At 41.6% G+C, this 15194-nt stretch overlaps 1 protein-coding gene across 6 annotated transcripts in view; it reads left to right on the top strand.

Moving 5' to 3' along the window:
• HIVEP1 (HIVEP zinc finger 1) overlaps positions 1-14868 on the top strand; it is a 121301-nt gene extending 106433 nt beyond the window's left edge. For all 6 annotated transcript variants that reach the window (XM_041413125.1, XM_041413119.1, XM_041413120.1 and 3 more), the window contains 2 exons: positions 9361-9878; positions 12760-14868. In XM_041413125.1, coding sequence (XP_041269059.1) covers positions 9361-9878; positions 12760-13908 — 1667 coding nt within the window. In that variant the 3' untranslated portion in view covers positions 13909-14868. The remainder of the gene's footprint in view (positions 1-9360; positions 9879-12759) is intronic.
• The last annotated feature ends 326 nt before the right edge of the window (positions 14869-15194 follow it).

Genomic DNA, 15194 nt, shown 5'->3' with positions numbered 1-15194 from the left:
CTAGGAACTGAAAACATTTTATTGATTGATAAATTGATATTCCAAATTGCATGTATCAAAAGTTGCATTTGTGACTATAATGCAATGAGAAATGTTTCAAATGTTAACTAAATTTTCAGTAACACAGGGTTGAAGGAAGCCACTTCAAACATTTGTTGAAAGAATGCTTTCCTTTGACTTCAAGACTATTCGATTGAGAAAGAGAGAGGCTTTCCCTTTTTACATATCATGTACAGTGATATGACCATAGTATATTATATATGTCCTGAAATATGTTCTTTGCTCAGCACAGTAATTACTTAATAAATGAAATATTCTATTTTGGAAAAAGAAAACACAGACATTCTACAGGATTTGCTACATAATCCTTGAAATTCTTCATGGAATTTAATTTTATGGCTACAATGCCTATTTTGTTTTTCCCCAGAATAGAGGATGTAACTCTTCTTTCTTTAACTGGAGCCCCAAACCAAAAAAACAACTTTGTGATAAAACCCTGCCTTTTCCAAAGGATTTGGCTCAGGTGCCCATAGCGAAACCAGCAGTGCAGCGCAAAGTTCAGCACTAGAAACCTATCCAAGAATCAGGGTAATTAAACCCCTGATAAAGGTGCATTTGCTGCAGCCAAACCAGTGTGGCCCCTCCAGTTGCTGCAGAGCACGGAGCATTTACAATTATCCATGGAAATTCAGCGAGCAACCCTGCACTTCAAAAATGTGATTTTATCTGTCTGCTCACCTGGCCATCCATGAAGGTTTTTCTCGTGGTAATTCAGAATCTTTTTTGTCGGCCTATTTTTAAGGCAGAATCAGGAGGGGAAAAAAAGTGTGATGTATTTGCATATGTGTTTTTTGTAGTGTGGTTCAGTTGCCCTCTCTGAAATCCTGAACATGCTAATTTTAGGCAGCGTTTGAATCAGCTTCAACCACCTCTTTGGCTGCCTTTTCCCCAGGACAGAGCAGCAGAGCTCACACTGGGGCCAGCACCCTTTGTGCCAGGTCTGGGCTCCAGGGAGAGCCCTGGCAGCAGCACGTCACCACAAAGGACAGTGCGATGGGCCGTGGGTACTGAGCTGCACTTGTGGTGTTCCGTCTTTGGCCCTTCCACCCCTCCTCCCTCTGGTATGCATTGCTGGCACAGTTATGCCACATATCCTTCAGATGTTTTAAAAACCAATGTCTTCAAATGCTTACGTGTTTGGGGTTTGTTTGTTAAAAAGGTTCTGTCTCTTAGAGAGTGGTCTGTCTGTTCCCATCGCTTTCCTCAGCTGGAAGGCAACGTGAGAAGCAGTAGAGGAAGGTGCAGAAAATCTGATAAGAAATAATTATGACCTCAGAAAAAAAACTTCTTCCTGAAGACTGTGTGAAATTGGCCTGTTTCCTGACCTGTAGAATGTCTGTCTGTCTGTCTGTCTGTCTCCACCTAATTCATTATCTGAACATTTGGAATACTGATTATTCCTATGGTAATAGAGATGTCTGCACCTTTGCTTAAAATAACTAAGCTGTATGTCTTCCACTAGAATTCCACTTTGAATTAGAGAATTTACCCAGAAATTTAAGAAAGCCACCAAAGGAATTTGCTCGTTCCAGTCTTTTGTGGCTTTTTTTGTAAAGTCTGGATAATCACAGTTATTTGAATATACAATTTTTTAGATTCATATGAGAAGCCAGCTGTGACTGACAGCAGTACAGATTAAATGGATGCAAACTGAACCAGGAGTGCAAACTCATGCACAATGCTGAGCACAGGCAGACACACACACACACAGAGTCTGTTTTTTCAGTAATCTGAGAAGCTGAAATTTTGTTGTGCTGTGGTGTCCCAGGAAAAAAGAAAGATGCTCTCTAGCTGTCTGAGACTGTATGTGATCAGAGCTTTTAACATAGCATTCTTTGTATTTGGACTTGTCATCATTTGGGTATTAGTAAATACTTTCTGGCCTGGGTTTTTGTATTCAAAACTATTCCCTCATCCATTTATCTTTCATCTTCTGCTCTGTGGAATGTTCTTGTCACCAAAATACAGGGTTACAATGTGAGGAATGTTAATATCTGAATTAAATTGTCAGAGGAGGTGAACTGTTTAGTGTGACAGACTGCAACTGGGGATGTCCTCTTTGGGCCTGCTCACACAACATTTTGCCATCTAGTCTTAAAAACAACAATAATATGTGTTCAAATTACAACAGTTAAAAACTTTGAACTTGTAGTAATCTAGTCTATGAATGGTATGGTATGTCTGAATAAACTTGCACAAGAGAATTTCTTGATAATGAAATCAGCAGATGGGCAGAAGATTTAAGGTGTTCCTGTGTGGAAATTCTATCCCAAAATATTAATTCCTTTACCAGTAAAAAAGACCTAATTGTAAGTTTCAGATGTGTGTTTATGGATATCTACACACACACACACACATTAAGAAAATACCTTCATTTTCTGCAGTATTATTACCACAGTTCTAAGTTAATTAGCTATATGTTACTTACAGTAGATTTTAAGTGAGTTTCAATGGCTCTTCATTAGCTTAATCATGACTCAGTTTTCACTGAATCTGCATTTAAGAAGTGAAAATAAATTAAAATCCTTGCAATAATATCCTCCTTTTACAAAGAGAATGGAAGGCTGGTTCTGTGTCATTTACAATAATTACTTTAAATTTTTTTTTGTTAATATTAGTGTCTGTTTACAAATGTACTAATTACTTAAGAAGGTTTATGTGTAAATAATCTCTTTAAGAAGAAGTTGCTCTTACTTTTTGGTGTAGTTTCACTTCATTACTTTCTGTCATCTTAGGAATGAAAGTCAAAAGCCCACAGATTTTCTTCTTCTCGTTTCTGAGGAGCCCTGGTGATCACCAGTCTGAAGTTAACCCAGTAGATGTCACTGTGAGTCCTGTTAGAGGGTGATGAGCAGTGGACAGTAGCTGAAGCCAGACTGAAATCAGATAATTGAAGCCTATGAACAGGCCTAGAACAGGAGGACAGCAGGGCTGGGTACAGATGCTGGCATTAACTGTATCTTGTTTACCGCTCTTCAAATTTGTGTGAATGGTTGTGGGAGGATCTATTGCAAGTCTAATACAGTGGGTGAAAGGCAAGTCTAGGATGTAATTGTTTAGAAGAACGAAGTGAACTCATGACATACAGACCTCACTTTCAATTTATGACCATATAATGACATGCTGAAAAATACTTCTGCCTTTCTTGCTATAGTCTACATTTTTTCATGAGTTTGGTGGAGAATATATAGAATATAGAATGGACGCTTTATTTTTAAGTGCTTTTATGTAAATGCCAATCCATAACCTGAAGACATTTCCAGAACTTGAGACAATAAACACTGTTTTGTATTACTCAGGTGCTAAAAGCCAATAAATGTAACAAATTTAGATTTAGATGCTAATAGATAGTGACTTAGTAAACTATGTCTTTAATCTGCATAAGTAGAGAGAGCTATTATAGCTTTAATCTGCTATAAGTATAGCTGTAAGTAGAGCTATCTCTAGTAGAGCTAGAGATGGCAGTCATATAGTTATCTACATAACTGCACATTTCCTTAGGAATCTGTAAAACTGAGCAGTCCTGACTTGTATTTTCAAACTGTTCTTGTCTTCCTGCCACTGAAAGAATGAAAATGAACAGTTTGCTCTTTATGTGACAATCTACTTAAATATGATTAAATTTTAAGTAAATGTGACTAAGTTATAAGCTTCTGAACTTCATCACTAGATTTGGTGTAGAAATTGCTGAATCTATAGCAGGTCCTCAGTAAGTCAGGTCGTGTGGCAATGATACTACAATTAAAATTAAAAGCTGTAAGTTGAGCTTCTGAAGAACCTATTCATTACTATTCAGTACTATTTATTTTAGTACTTTGCAGTATGATGATAATTAGATGGCTGTTGTTAAAACCATGTACAGTAAGGATTCCTATAGGAAAAACTTCTAATAAAATAAAAAATTTCAAAGTACATAAGGAGACATATTTCAATTGCCTAATTCATAGCATCCCAGCTGGAAATAGTAGTATGTGGACTTACCAGCCCCAGGCACTTCACAAATGGACATGTTAGGATGCTGATAATTCCAGCTAATGTTATTGTGCTAAAGAACTTGGAGTTCTTTCTTTTCTGCTCTGGGGTAAAATGTAACTGTAACTGAGCCTTGTCCAACAAGCTCAACACCAACACCACAAACACAGTACAGAACTGGCCAACTGACAGCAAAATAAATGAAGGACTAACATATTTTTGCCTATGATTTGTAGACACTTCAATATGTTGGATAAAAAATTCAGTTTTCTTAAAAATAATTGTAGCTGGCATGTGAACAAAATCCTCAGTCAAAAGTTTGTCCATGTTTCTGTTAAGCCTTTACTTCCAGCTGTTCCTAATTTCTGCAGAGTTCAGGTCTGTAAAATTCACTTACTCCTGTGAAGTCCAGGAAGAAGAAAGTGTCTTTCTAAGAATTCAAAAGAAAAGATTGCAGCAGTTGACAGAGGATGAAAGGCATCACCTACTCTTCCAAAAAGACTCTTTGTAAAAAATTGAGGCTGTCTTGAACAGTTTGTCTGTTAAAATGGTGAGAGTTGAGTTACAAATTCGAAAGAGAAGTAGCTTTCATAAGCCTTCACTTAATAGTGTGAAACTTTTTTCCTGTTTTCTTTCTTTAAAAAGAAACTGAACTTTCATGCCAAAAGCCATTTCTCCATATGTTAGGAGCCTTTAAATTTATGATACGTCCTTCATTGGAAAATACCGTACACCATTTTACAACCTCATACAAAGTTAAACAGGGAAGTAATTTTGTTCCCACTGGAAATTGAGTCAGTTCTAGTTATATATATGTTTATATATATATATATATATATATATATATATATATATATGTATGAGCTGCATAAGCATATGGTTATAATTGTGCATAGTTCAAAATAGGAAGCAAAGAATTAATTTTTCCCCAATTAAAACTGCCAGGGAACTTTAGTAGGCATTGTACAATTACCAGAATGGGACTGGGGCCAATAACACTTAGTTAAAAAGACACTGCTTGGAAGAGAATCTTCCACCACAAAGAGGGGTCACAGCCTCCTTCAGAGGAGACCCATAACCCTGCCTGGGTCTTCTACTGCTTAAAAACTCCAGCATTGGGTCCTCTTGAACTCCACAGCGATGCTTTGTGGGATCACTGATTGGAAAAGCCTGGGCACCTCTTGTTTCAGCAAATGTGCATGCAGATATAAAAGTCAGAGCAAAGCATTCCTTTGTGCATTGCCAGAACAAGCAAGTCAGGAATCTTATTTTTCACTCATCTGATGTTGCAAAGCGGTGTGGGAGTAAGGGAACCACATTCATTGCTGTCACCTCGCCTACATTGCAGGCTCTGGCTCCAGGTAAAACCACACTCAAATAGAAGCTGGCAAATGCACAAAGGGTGGAGGTAAACAGAGAAACAATAGAGGGAAATGATATCCCATGGAGTCCTGCATGTAAGGAATCTGTGTTCCACACAGTTTCCCTTTCTCTTTCCATAGCCTTATTGTAGGAAGCTGGGATGTATGCAGAAAATTCCTACATAAGCAGCATTTGCTGGTAAATCCAGTAGCATTTTTTAATGTTAATTTGAAAGAAGATAGTTTCTTCTAAATCATTGTTTGCACATATGTTTTCCTTGATTTACAAATGCATCAAGTCAGTCTAATCACTTAGGTAATTCTTCCTGCCAGTAGAAACACTCATTTATGATTGACATCAGCTTGCATAGAAAATGTGATTCATGTGGAGAGCGGGAGAAAAAAAGACAAGAATCAGTAGGATTTCATAGAGAATAGTTGTGTGACATTGGTCAAGAAACTGAATTTAAGATGGAGTCCAGAGTGAATTCCAAGGCTTTGCAATGCACCCTGCATTATTTAAAGAGTTGCAAGAAACCTGTAGGTCACCCTTGAGATGTGACACATGGAGAAGTCTTCAATATCTGTTACAGAGGCATTGGGGAAATCACAGAATATTCTGAGTTGAAGTGACCCACAAGGATCATTTCAGTCCAGCTCTTAGCCCTGCACAGCACCATCCCCAAGAGTCATACCATGTGTCCGAGAGCACTGTCCAAATGCTTCTTGAACTCTGTCAGGCATGGTGGTGTGACCACTGCCCTGGGGAGCCTGTTCCAGTGCCCAGCTACCCTCTGGCTGAAGGACCTTTTTCTAATATCCAACCTGTCCCTTCCCTAACCCAACTTCAGGCCATTCCCTTGGGTCCTGTCACTGGTCACCAGAGGGAAGTGTCTGTGCCTCCTCTTCTGCTCACAAGGAAGTTGTAGCCTGCGATGAAGTCTCCCTTCAGTCTCCTCAAGTCTGAATAGACCAAGTGACTTCAGTCTCTCCTTGTAAGGCTTCCCCTCAAGGCCCTTCACCATCTTTGTTACCCTCCTTTGGATGCTTTCTAAGAGCTTGACATCTTTTTCATATTGTGGCACCCAAATCTGCCCCCAGCACTGGAGGTGAGGCTGCTCCAGCTCAGAGCAGAGCAGGATAATCCCCTCCCTTGTCCACTGGCCGTTCTGTGCCTGATGCCCCCCAGGACAGGGTTGGCCCTCCCGGCTGCCAGGGCACTGCTGGCTCATGTTCAACTTGCCATCGAGCAGGACCCCCAGGTCCCTTTCCATGGGGCTGCATTCCAGCTTCTCATTCCCCAGTCTGTCTGTACATCCAGGGCTGTCCTGTCCCAGGTGCAGAATCTGTCACCTTCCCTTGTTGAATTTCAAAAGTTGGGGGTTGCCCATCTCTAATCTGTCACAGTCTCTCTTGGAGGGCCTCTCTGCCTTCAAGGGAGTCAGCAACTCTCAGTTTTGTATCTGTTTTGCTCAGTGTCCCTTCCAGTCCTGCATCCAGGTCATTTATGGAGATTTTGAAGAGCACAAGGCCAAGGATGGGGCCCTGTGGAACCCCACTAATGACAGGTCACCATCTGATGCCACCCCATTCACTGTAACCCTTTGTGCCTGACCCGTGAGCCATTTGTTCACCCATCACATGACGTGTTGTTTGTCCAGCTGTGAGCTGGACATTTTATCCAGGAGGATTCTGTGAGAGACACTATCGAAATCTGTACTGAAATCCAGAAAGGTTACATCAACTGGCTTCCCTTGGTCAGCTGCATGGGTTACCTTGTCATACAAGGAAATCAGGTTTGATAAGCAGACTCTCCTCCCATGAAGCTGTGCTGGCTGTGACCAATGGCTGTGTGGTCCACCAGATGTTTTTCAGTGCTTTCCGGGATAGTCCTCGCCATAACTTTACCAGGCACAGAAGTGAGAGTGACTGGTCAGTAGTTTCTGGGGTCCTCTTTCTTGCCCTTCTTGAAAACTGGGACAACATTAGCCAGCTTCCAATCAGCAAGGACATCTCCAGATTCCCAGGACCGCTCAAAAATCAAGAGAGGCCTTGCAATGACATCAGCAGCTCTTCAAGTATTCTCAGATGAATCCCATCAGACCCCACAGACTTCAGGCATCCAGCAGGAGCAGCAGTTCCCACACAACTTCAGAGTCGACTGGGAGTTTATCATTCTCACAGCCATGGTCCTCCAGCTCAGGGCACTGGGACCTCCTAGCTTGTCATTGGTATTGAAGGCAGAGGTAGTTGTTTCATTCAGAAATCAAGCATATGTAGATGTTCTAACATTTTAGATATGTTTGCTTTGCAAGTTACTGAAAAAACACTGTTTATATGAAGAATAGAAATGACAGAATTATAGAGAAAAAATACCAAAAACATTTAGTCAGTCCCCGTGTTATTGTTAATAATATCTTTAAGAATCGTACTTGCCATAACTTTGGAATGGAAGTTAATAAATTAATTTTTCCACTAAAATGTATTTTCTATTTTTAACAGCTTTGTCTGTGGATGAGAATTATAAATTAAGACTATTTAAAATTATGATAAATATTTTTGTTAGGATCATTCCAGTGACCTGGAGGATTTGGGGTATTTTTAATAACATATCTGACATGTTCACATCTGCTGTAGTAAATGTAGGAAATTTAGTTTCTATATTTAGCTAGTGTACAAATTATTGTGTAGGCAAAGAGGGGGAAAGTCCTTACAGAGGGATTTTTTCAGAGAAGCTATTAGTTCCCAATTGCATTGCTTATTTGAAAACCATAAAGGGTTATAATGCTGGGTAACTTACTGAAAGGTAGCTCAGTTAAACCCATTTATTTTATCTGGAGTTCAAAAAGTTTGTTTTGGTTTTGGTAACTTAGCTGCCTAAAGTATAGGCAGTATATTCAAATTCTTTTAAGGGTCTGATTTTTTTTCAGAATTGTTCATTTTGATGGCAAGTTGTTGTGTAGATTTCCATAGAACAGCATCTGAGATTTTATCTAACCAGGCATCTTTGGTTTTACAGAGCCAAATGATTTTTATGCAGATATGTTTTTTTGGACAGCTCAAGAGACAGACCTTTAATCAAATACAAAATATTAATGTATTCAAAGCATTTTGTCTTTTATAAAATATGATCCCAGACAGTCTGGCTTGGAGTCAGACACAGCAGATGGGATTTTCTGTCGCTTTACTAAAGACAACTCTCTTTCCAAGTTAGATACAAAAGAAGGTGAAAAGCTGCAGTATAACTGTATTTTGTAGACAAATTTACCCCTAGATGGAGATTTGGTTGTAAGGAGGGCTTCTTTATGCAAACAAAGATTCATAGGTAAGTTTTGATACAATTAATGCTTTCTTGGCTCCTAGGACATCTCAGGTAATTTTTTAATAAACCTTCAAAACATTAGTGAAGTGAAGAAATCTAGTAGGGTCTAATTTTAGTCTCTTTTGCCTGTTAACAAGACAGATTCTTGACTAACAGCCTCCAGTCTTTCTGTTTGCATCCTTCAACAACCTTTGCAGCCATGATTCATATTAGGTACAAGGACACCCACTTATGAGTCAGAACCAGCCAGAGAATATCCCACCGCTAACGTTGACAGACCAGCCCCACGTGTCAGCACTGGGAACCTAATGAACCGGGAATCTGCTTGCTGCTCTCTGAGCAGAAGAGTGAAGGGTGACTTTGAGCAAATGGTTACAAATGGCATGAAGGAAAACGGCCAAATCCAGAAGGGTAAAAACAACACAGAAGCAGAAGATGAACGATTTTGTAGCTGTACAGTTAAATATGTAAACTGGAAAATAAAAACCAAAATTTAAGTCTTCCCAGTTGCTTTGATGCAGTTGGGTATGAGTGGAAAATACATGTGCCATGTGGGTTTTTTGGTGGTTTCAGTTGTTCTCTCCTGCTTCCTTCCCAGTCAATCCAGGGCCTTCATTGTCTTAACTTCTCGTTCCACTTTTGCAGGTGAGAAGCAAAGATTTGGCTATGACCGGTCAGGATATGACGTGGAGGAGTCTGATGGTGGCGATGAAGACGAAAATGACAATGAGGACGATGATGAAGACAGCCAGGCTGAGTCAGTGCTCTCCACAACGCCCTCGGTGACAGCCAGCCCCCAGCACCACCCCTCTCGCCACAGCCTGCAGGATGCCGCCAGCACCGACGACGACATCAGGCTCCCCGACTGCTTCACTGGGGCTCACACGGACTCCATGGATGGTCTCCCAAAAGCCCTGCTGACCAAGATGACTGTCCTTAGCACAGTGCAGTCGGTCAGCAGGACCTCCAGGTCACCAGCAGAGTCCACCCATCAGGAAGCACATGAGGACAAAGCCCAGGAGAGAGGAGTGGGTCCCTGCAGCGCTGATGCGGCACTGACGGACATTGCTCCTGCATCTCCAGGTCGCCAGATGTCTGTGGATTACCCTGATCCAGATACAGCCTTGGGCCACTCCTTAATATCAACTGCAGCTCTTACAAAGGTAGGAGTGTCTAAAACCAGGGAGAGAGTGGGTTTTTAAGTCTTCCTTCTAAAAACATCTTCTTGGAGACTTTTCAAAGAATAAAATGTTTGCCTTTCCCTTCATTCTTAGAATTCTTGGTGATGAGTCTTTCAGAAGAGTTAAAATTAGTCCAAGCACAAATATATAAGACTGTAGACACAAGGATGTTGTAGGAGCATTGCTTTTCAAATTCTTAAATTTGATTGTATTCTTCCTGAAAGGTTTAATTGTAATATGGTCATTTGGAGCTGGTAGATTGTATTACAAATCAGAAAGAAAAATAACAAATACATGGAATGAACATATGATGGTAGTTATGTTTTCAGGGGAAAGTGATAGAATTCAGCAATCATTTCACTCTGAAATATGATGATACAATCATTGGTAATTCCAAAGGGAAATTAATCTAGTCCCAAAGTTTTTTTCCTTATCACTAAAAAAATGGTGCAATTGTTTATCTATCCTCCAGATATGCTTAATAGTAGAATTAGAAAGAGCACCAGATGTTCAAGGAAACTAGGAGATTGCCCTCCCACAATAACAAAAGGAGAGATGAACACAGGACTGAGACCTGAGTTCCCAGTGCTCTCAGCTTTTGTCCAAGCTGAAAGAAGATTCTAATCAGAAAAGGATGTATTTTGCCCATGCACGAGTTAGACATGTGGATTTTCAAAGCAGTGTAGAAAGATGAAGTCAGTCTGTGTGCAGGTCTGTTCAGTAATTTTGGCAACTGTTTTTTTTAAAACTGTGCCCATGAAACCACAGAGGGAGGTGGCAAGTGCTGAGCCTTTTTCAGTTCAGCAATGGCTTTAATGGACTGTGATAGGGATGGTACAAGTCACTTACCAGACTGACCCTAAAGATAGCTTTTGGAATTTTTAATTCTTGCTACAGACCATGAGGGCATTCGAGCTTTTCAGAGCAATGCTCAAAAAAATGAGATGCACAATAGTTTAATTAAAGGGGTGATCAAAGCACTGCCTTCTCCATGATGAATGCAATATTTAGAAATATAATATAGAACCAGTTAATCATTTAGGTTGGAAAAAAATCCTGAGATCATCCAGTCCAAGCCTAAACCTAACTACATGCAGTTACTGAAAAAATTTGCAGAAAATTTTCAAAAGCATAAAAAATTTCAATCTGTTTTAAGTACCTAGTGGCTTTTTTTTTCCTTGAAAATTTACACTACTAGATTTATTTTTTACACAGTTTAAGATAGCAAACTGTTGACATGGAGAAACAGTAAAAATTATGCTGCATCGTATTGTTTGACACAGGTTCATCCCTGCTTTTAGGAACTGTGAGTTCATATGGCAAATGTAAATTTGAGCGAGCTTGTAGTGTGATAGAGAATCAAATTAAATTGGTAAGTGAGTATGATCACTTTATATGCCTGCCATAAAATGGGAAGGGTCCCATAAAAGGGTCCTAGTATTTGGAGTTCAGATTCCATTGTTGCCAATGGATACCGGAAGGACATTTAACTACGTGTACTCCCTCATTAAATAGAACCACTGAAGCCTCAAGTAAATATTCATGCAATTAAAAATGTTGAACAGTATTCACTTATATAGCTCTAATAATTGTCTACATTAATGTATTTTTAAAAAAAAAGAAGGCATGTAAGTAATACAAGGAAGTAATTCCTTTCCAGATTTTCTTTTCCTTTCATAGACCAAAAGAAGCATTGGCCTTGTGTCTCCACAGTCTGTGTTAATCTACAGTCTGTACCTATTGTGAATGGCTGTGGATCCCAGTTCTTGCACTCAAGAAAAGGAGTCAACATAGCTCAGGAAGGCTGTTGTGCATTCCTTCAAAAGCATCCATACCAGTTGATCAGGATCTCTTGTGAGGTGTCAGTTCTGAGAAAGATGTTGACTTCTTTCTCACACCCATCTCACATTCATTTAGACAGGACAGCTCTGCATAGCCAGTTAATCATATTCTCACTTTACCAATATATTTTCTACAAGCAGATTTCAAAAGCATTTCTGTCTGGTTTTGAGGTTTTTTTGCCTGCTCTAGAGAATTTTTGAGAGTTAGGACTGTAAAAACTAAGTAAGGTTGCACCAACGTGTGTGTGTATGTGATCAATGTGCCGAAAACAAAAAGATAACTGTGAGATCAGAATTGCACTTTCAGACTACTCATTTTAGGAGGTTCTAGGAAAGGAGTTGCAAGCCTTGGTCAGTAACAGGCTGTAGGAGAAGATAGGGAGGATAAAAATAGTATTATAAATCCAGATGTGATTTAAATCCAAATAAATCACAGTGAGCTGTGGCAGCAATGGGATGTGGATCCCACGTCTCACTCCAGTATCCACCTACCACCTCCACCTCAGCAGGAGCTGTAGTTGTCAGCCATTTCATGTCATGCATACCCCGTCTGTCACATTAGGAGCACCTATGACAAATGTGCCATGATGCTGCCTCTGCCTGCTGGAGGCTGTAATGCTTTCAGGAGAGGAACCCAGTGCATCAAAAATGCCAGCTTATGCTTATTTAACCTTCTTGCCTGAGGTGATTTCCACATAAAACAGTTCTCCAAAGCCGCCTAGCCACTTAAAACACACGTGCAAAAGATATTCAGCAACGTTTTTGAGTACTAGTGTTTCAGAAAAATTAAGCGAGGGTAATTAGGAGAGGAAAATGCAATTAGTGGGTGAGGAAGGAGGTGGAAAAAGAAAGGAAGGAAATCAGTTCATTGTTTAAGCTGAGCACTATATACTATGAACCATTTTGTTGTTGTTCTTTCCTAAAAAGGAGCATGGGAAGCACTCCCAGCTCCCTCGTGTTTCCATGTTGCTGAAGAGCAGCAGTGGCTGCCACATTAACACGCCTGTGTTGTTCTCTCCCAGAGCACGCCCTCCATCAGCTCCCCGTCCTCGCTGGCAGACCACAGCATGCCGACGACAGCGCCATCACCCTACACCGAAATCCTGGAGGAGAAGCCGGCTGCCGAGCCGAGAGCTCCCCAGACTCACCTCTTCAGCCACCTGCCCCTGCACTCACAGCAGCAAGCCAAGGCTCCCTACGGCATGGTGCCGGTCGGGGGCATCCAGGTGGTCCCTGCCGGCCTGGCCACCTACTCCACCTTTGTTCCCATCCAGGCGGGGCCAGTGCAGCTCACTATCCCAGCTGTGAGTGTGATTCACAGAACTACCAGCGCCCTTGGCGAGACAGGCGGCACGGCCCCCGGCACCGCCACGAATCCCGTGGGAGTCGCCGAGGTGAACAGCGTGGTGCCGTGCATTCCCATCGGCCAGGTGAGCGTGCCGGGCATTCAGGGGCTCGGCACGCCCAACCTGCAGCCTCTGCCGCCGCTGGGCATGGAGACAGTGAACATCCTGGGCCTGGCAAACACCAATATCGCCCCGCAGATACGCCCTCCAGGAATTACCCTCAACGCCGTGGGCCTCCAGGTGCTGACGGCTGGCACGGCCCCGCAGGGCACCCCCAGCCCGCAGGGACCCCTTCCCGGCCTGCAGATCCTGAACATCGCCCTGCCGACCCTCATCCCCTCGGTCAGCCCTGCCGGCACCGAGGGGCACGGAGCCTCCGAGGCACCCACTGCAGGCTCCAAAGCCAGCGAGGTCCAGCTGGAGCCAGCTCCTGTCGTCTTCCCCACGGTCGAGGCTGGCCAGGCCGGCCGGGATGCTTCTCCTCAGGCGGCGGCTGGTGGCCAGCGGTACGGCGGGAAGAGCCACCCCGAGCCCACCCCACTGACCAACCCCGTAGGTCCCAGGAAAGCTGATCCTGAAAAGCCTGACCTCGCAAACCCCAGCAAGCCAAAGCGTGACCTCCCTGCCCTCCAGGTGAAGAGGGCTGCCCCGGCAGAGCCCCGCTCCAAGGTGAATCCCAACACGTTAACCAAGTCCCCAGTCCACCGAACTGTCACCCCGGACAGACAGGTACCCAGGCCAGCCGCCCCACCCCAGCGGCAAAACACGGTGCAGTTTAGCGATGGCAGCAGTGACGATGAGGATAGACTCGTAATAGCAACCTAGTTTTTGTTTTTCATTGTCTTTTTATTTTTAGAGTTTTTTGGGTTTTTTTAATAACACTTGCAGGTTTCTTTGCAAACCTTCCTTTCCTTAAAGCACATTTTTCTGACACGAACCCATTACTAATCTTTGTGCAATCATGAACTCTTGACCAATAATTGTTGTTTCTTGTCAGCTCCAGCCATTTTTGTACATGTTGTATAGACGATTGTGCCTTTTTGGAGTTTTATGTTTAGAAACCTGTACAGATTGTTGAATATATATATATAAAATATATATATATAAAATATGTATATTAAAACAGGTAGTTGCTTGTGTTTAGTAAGTAAACATCCTATGTCAGATAAATAAAGGATTAAATTATATGTTGCACTGTTAAATGTAAATTTTTATGGCTGTGGGACAAAGTTTCTGTGTACAGATCTAGTATGTAAAACTCCATATTTATTGTATCCATATTAGTCTTGGAAAAGGGTCTGTCCATCTTTCTTGTGTAAGACGGTAGCTTTACACTTCAAAGAGAAATACAGTATCTGTGTTACAAAATATTACAGTAAAATTTTGTTTACTGACTTTACCATTGCTTATGTTGTGCCTTCTTGATGCAGTTCAGTAGCTAGAGAGGTGCTTGACTCGTTCCTTTCAGTGCCCTTCAGTGCCCTGCCAGCTGGTTCAGCTTGAAAGGATCTGGTGGTGGTAAAAGCCCCTGTGGTTTCACTTGCCATGGGAGAGAGAGGAACTCATCGGGCTTTACTTGGAGGAAAATCTTCCATTTCAAAACATCTGTCAGTTGCAGAGTGGGGAGGGAGCCCCTCAGCTTTCCGTAGAGCGAGCATCCATCCACCTCGTGTTTATTTCCTAACTAAAATTTGAAGACTTGCCTGAGGGAAAATGGCAAAAGGGTCACAATGAAATATTTTTTTATTTGTAATCTTGAACCTTAAAACCACTTTTTACTGACATTAAAATGTTGTTACACAAGAAAGGAATAATTCTTTGTGTGTTAATTGCAAAATCCGCCATAGAGTTGATGAAAATGCCACTGCTGTAATGAGGGTTTGGCATTACTGATTACCATCACTCTTTTAGGAGACTGCATTTCAGGAGATCTTCATTCACAGGTAGACAAAGCCATTTTCTCCCTAAACACAAGTTTGTCTTAGTCATGGAGGGAAAGAAGGGACTAGAGACTTTACACATACAGTTAATGTGCTGTTTTAGCAACAAACCTGTCATACTGGGCATACAAAACATGGATGGATCCTGGAATAATGAAATTCAGCACTCCT

The sequence above is a fragment of the Onychostruthus taczanowskii genome, unplaced genomic scaffold (assembly GCF_017590055.1).
Source record: "Onychostruthus taczanowskii isolate IOZ18803 unplaced genomic scaffold, ASM1759005v1 scaffold40, whole genome shotgun sequence".
Taxonomy (NCBI): Eukaryota; Metazoa; Chordata; class Aves; order Passeriformes; family Passeridae; genus Onychostruthus; species Onychostruthus taczanowskii.
The sequence above is the reverse complement of the archived record's forward strand: the minus strand, read 5'-3'. Positions and strand labels throughout refer to the sequence as shown.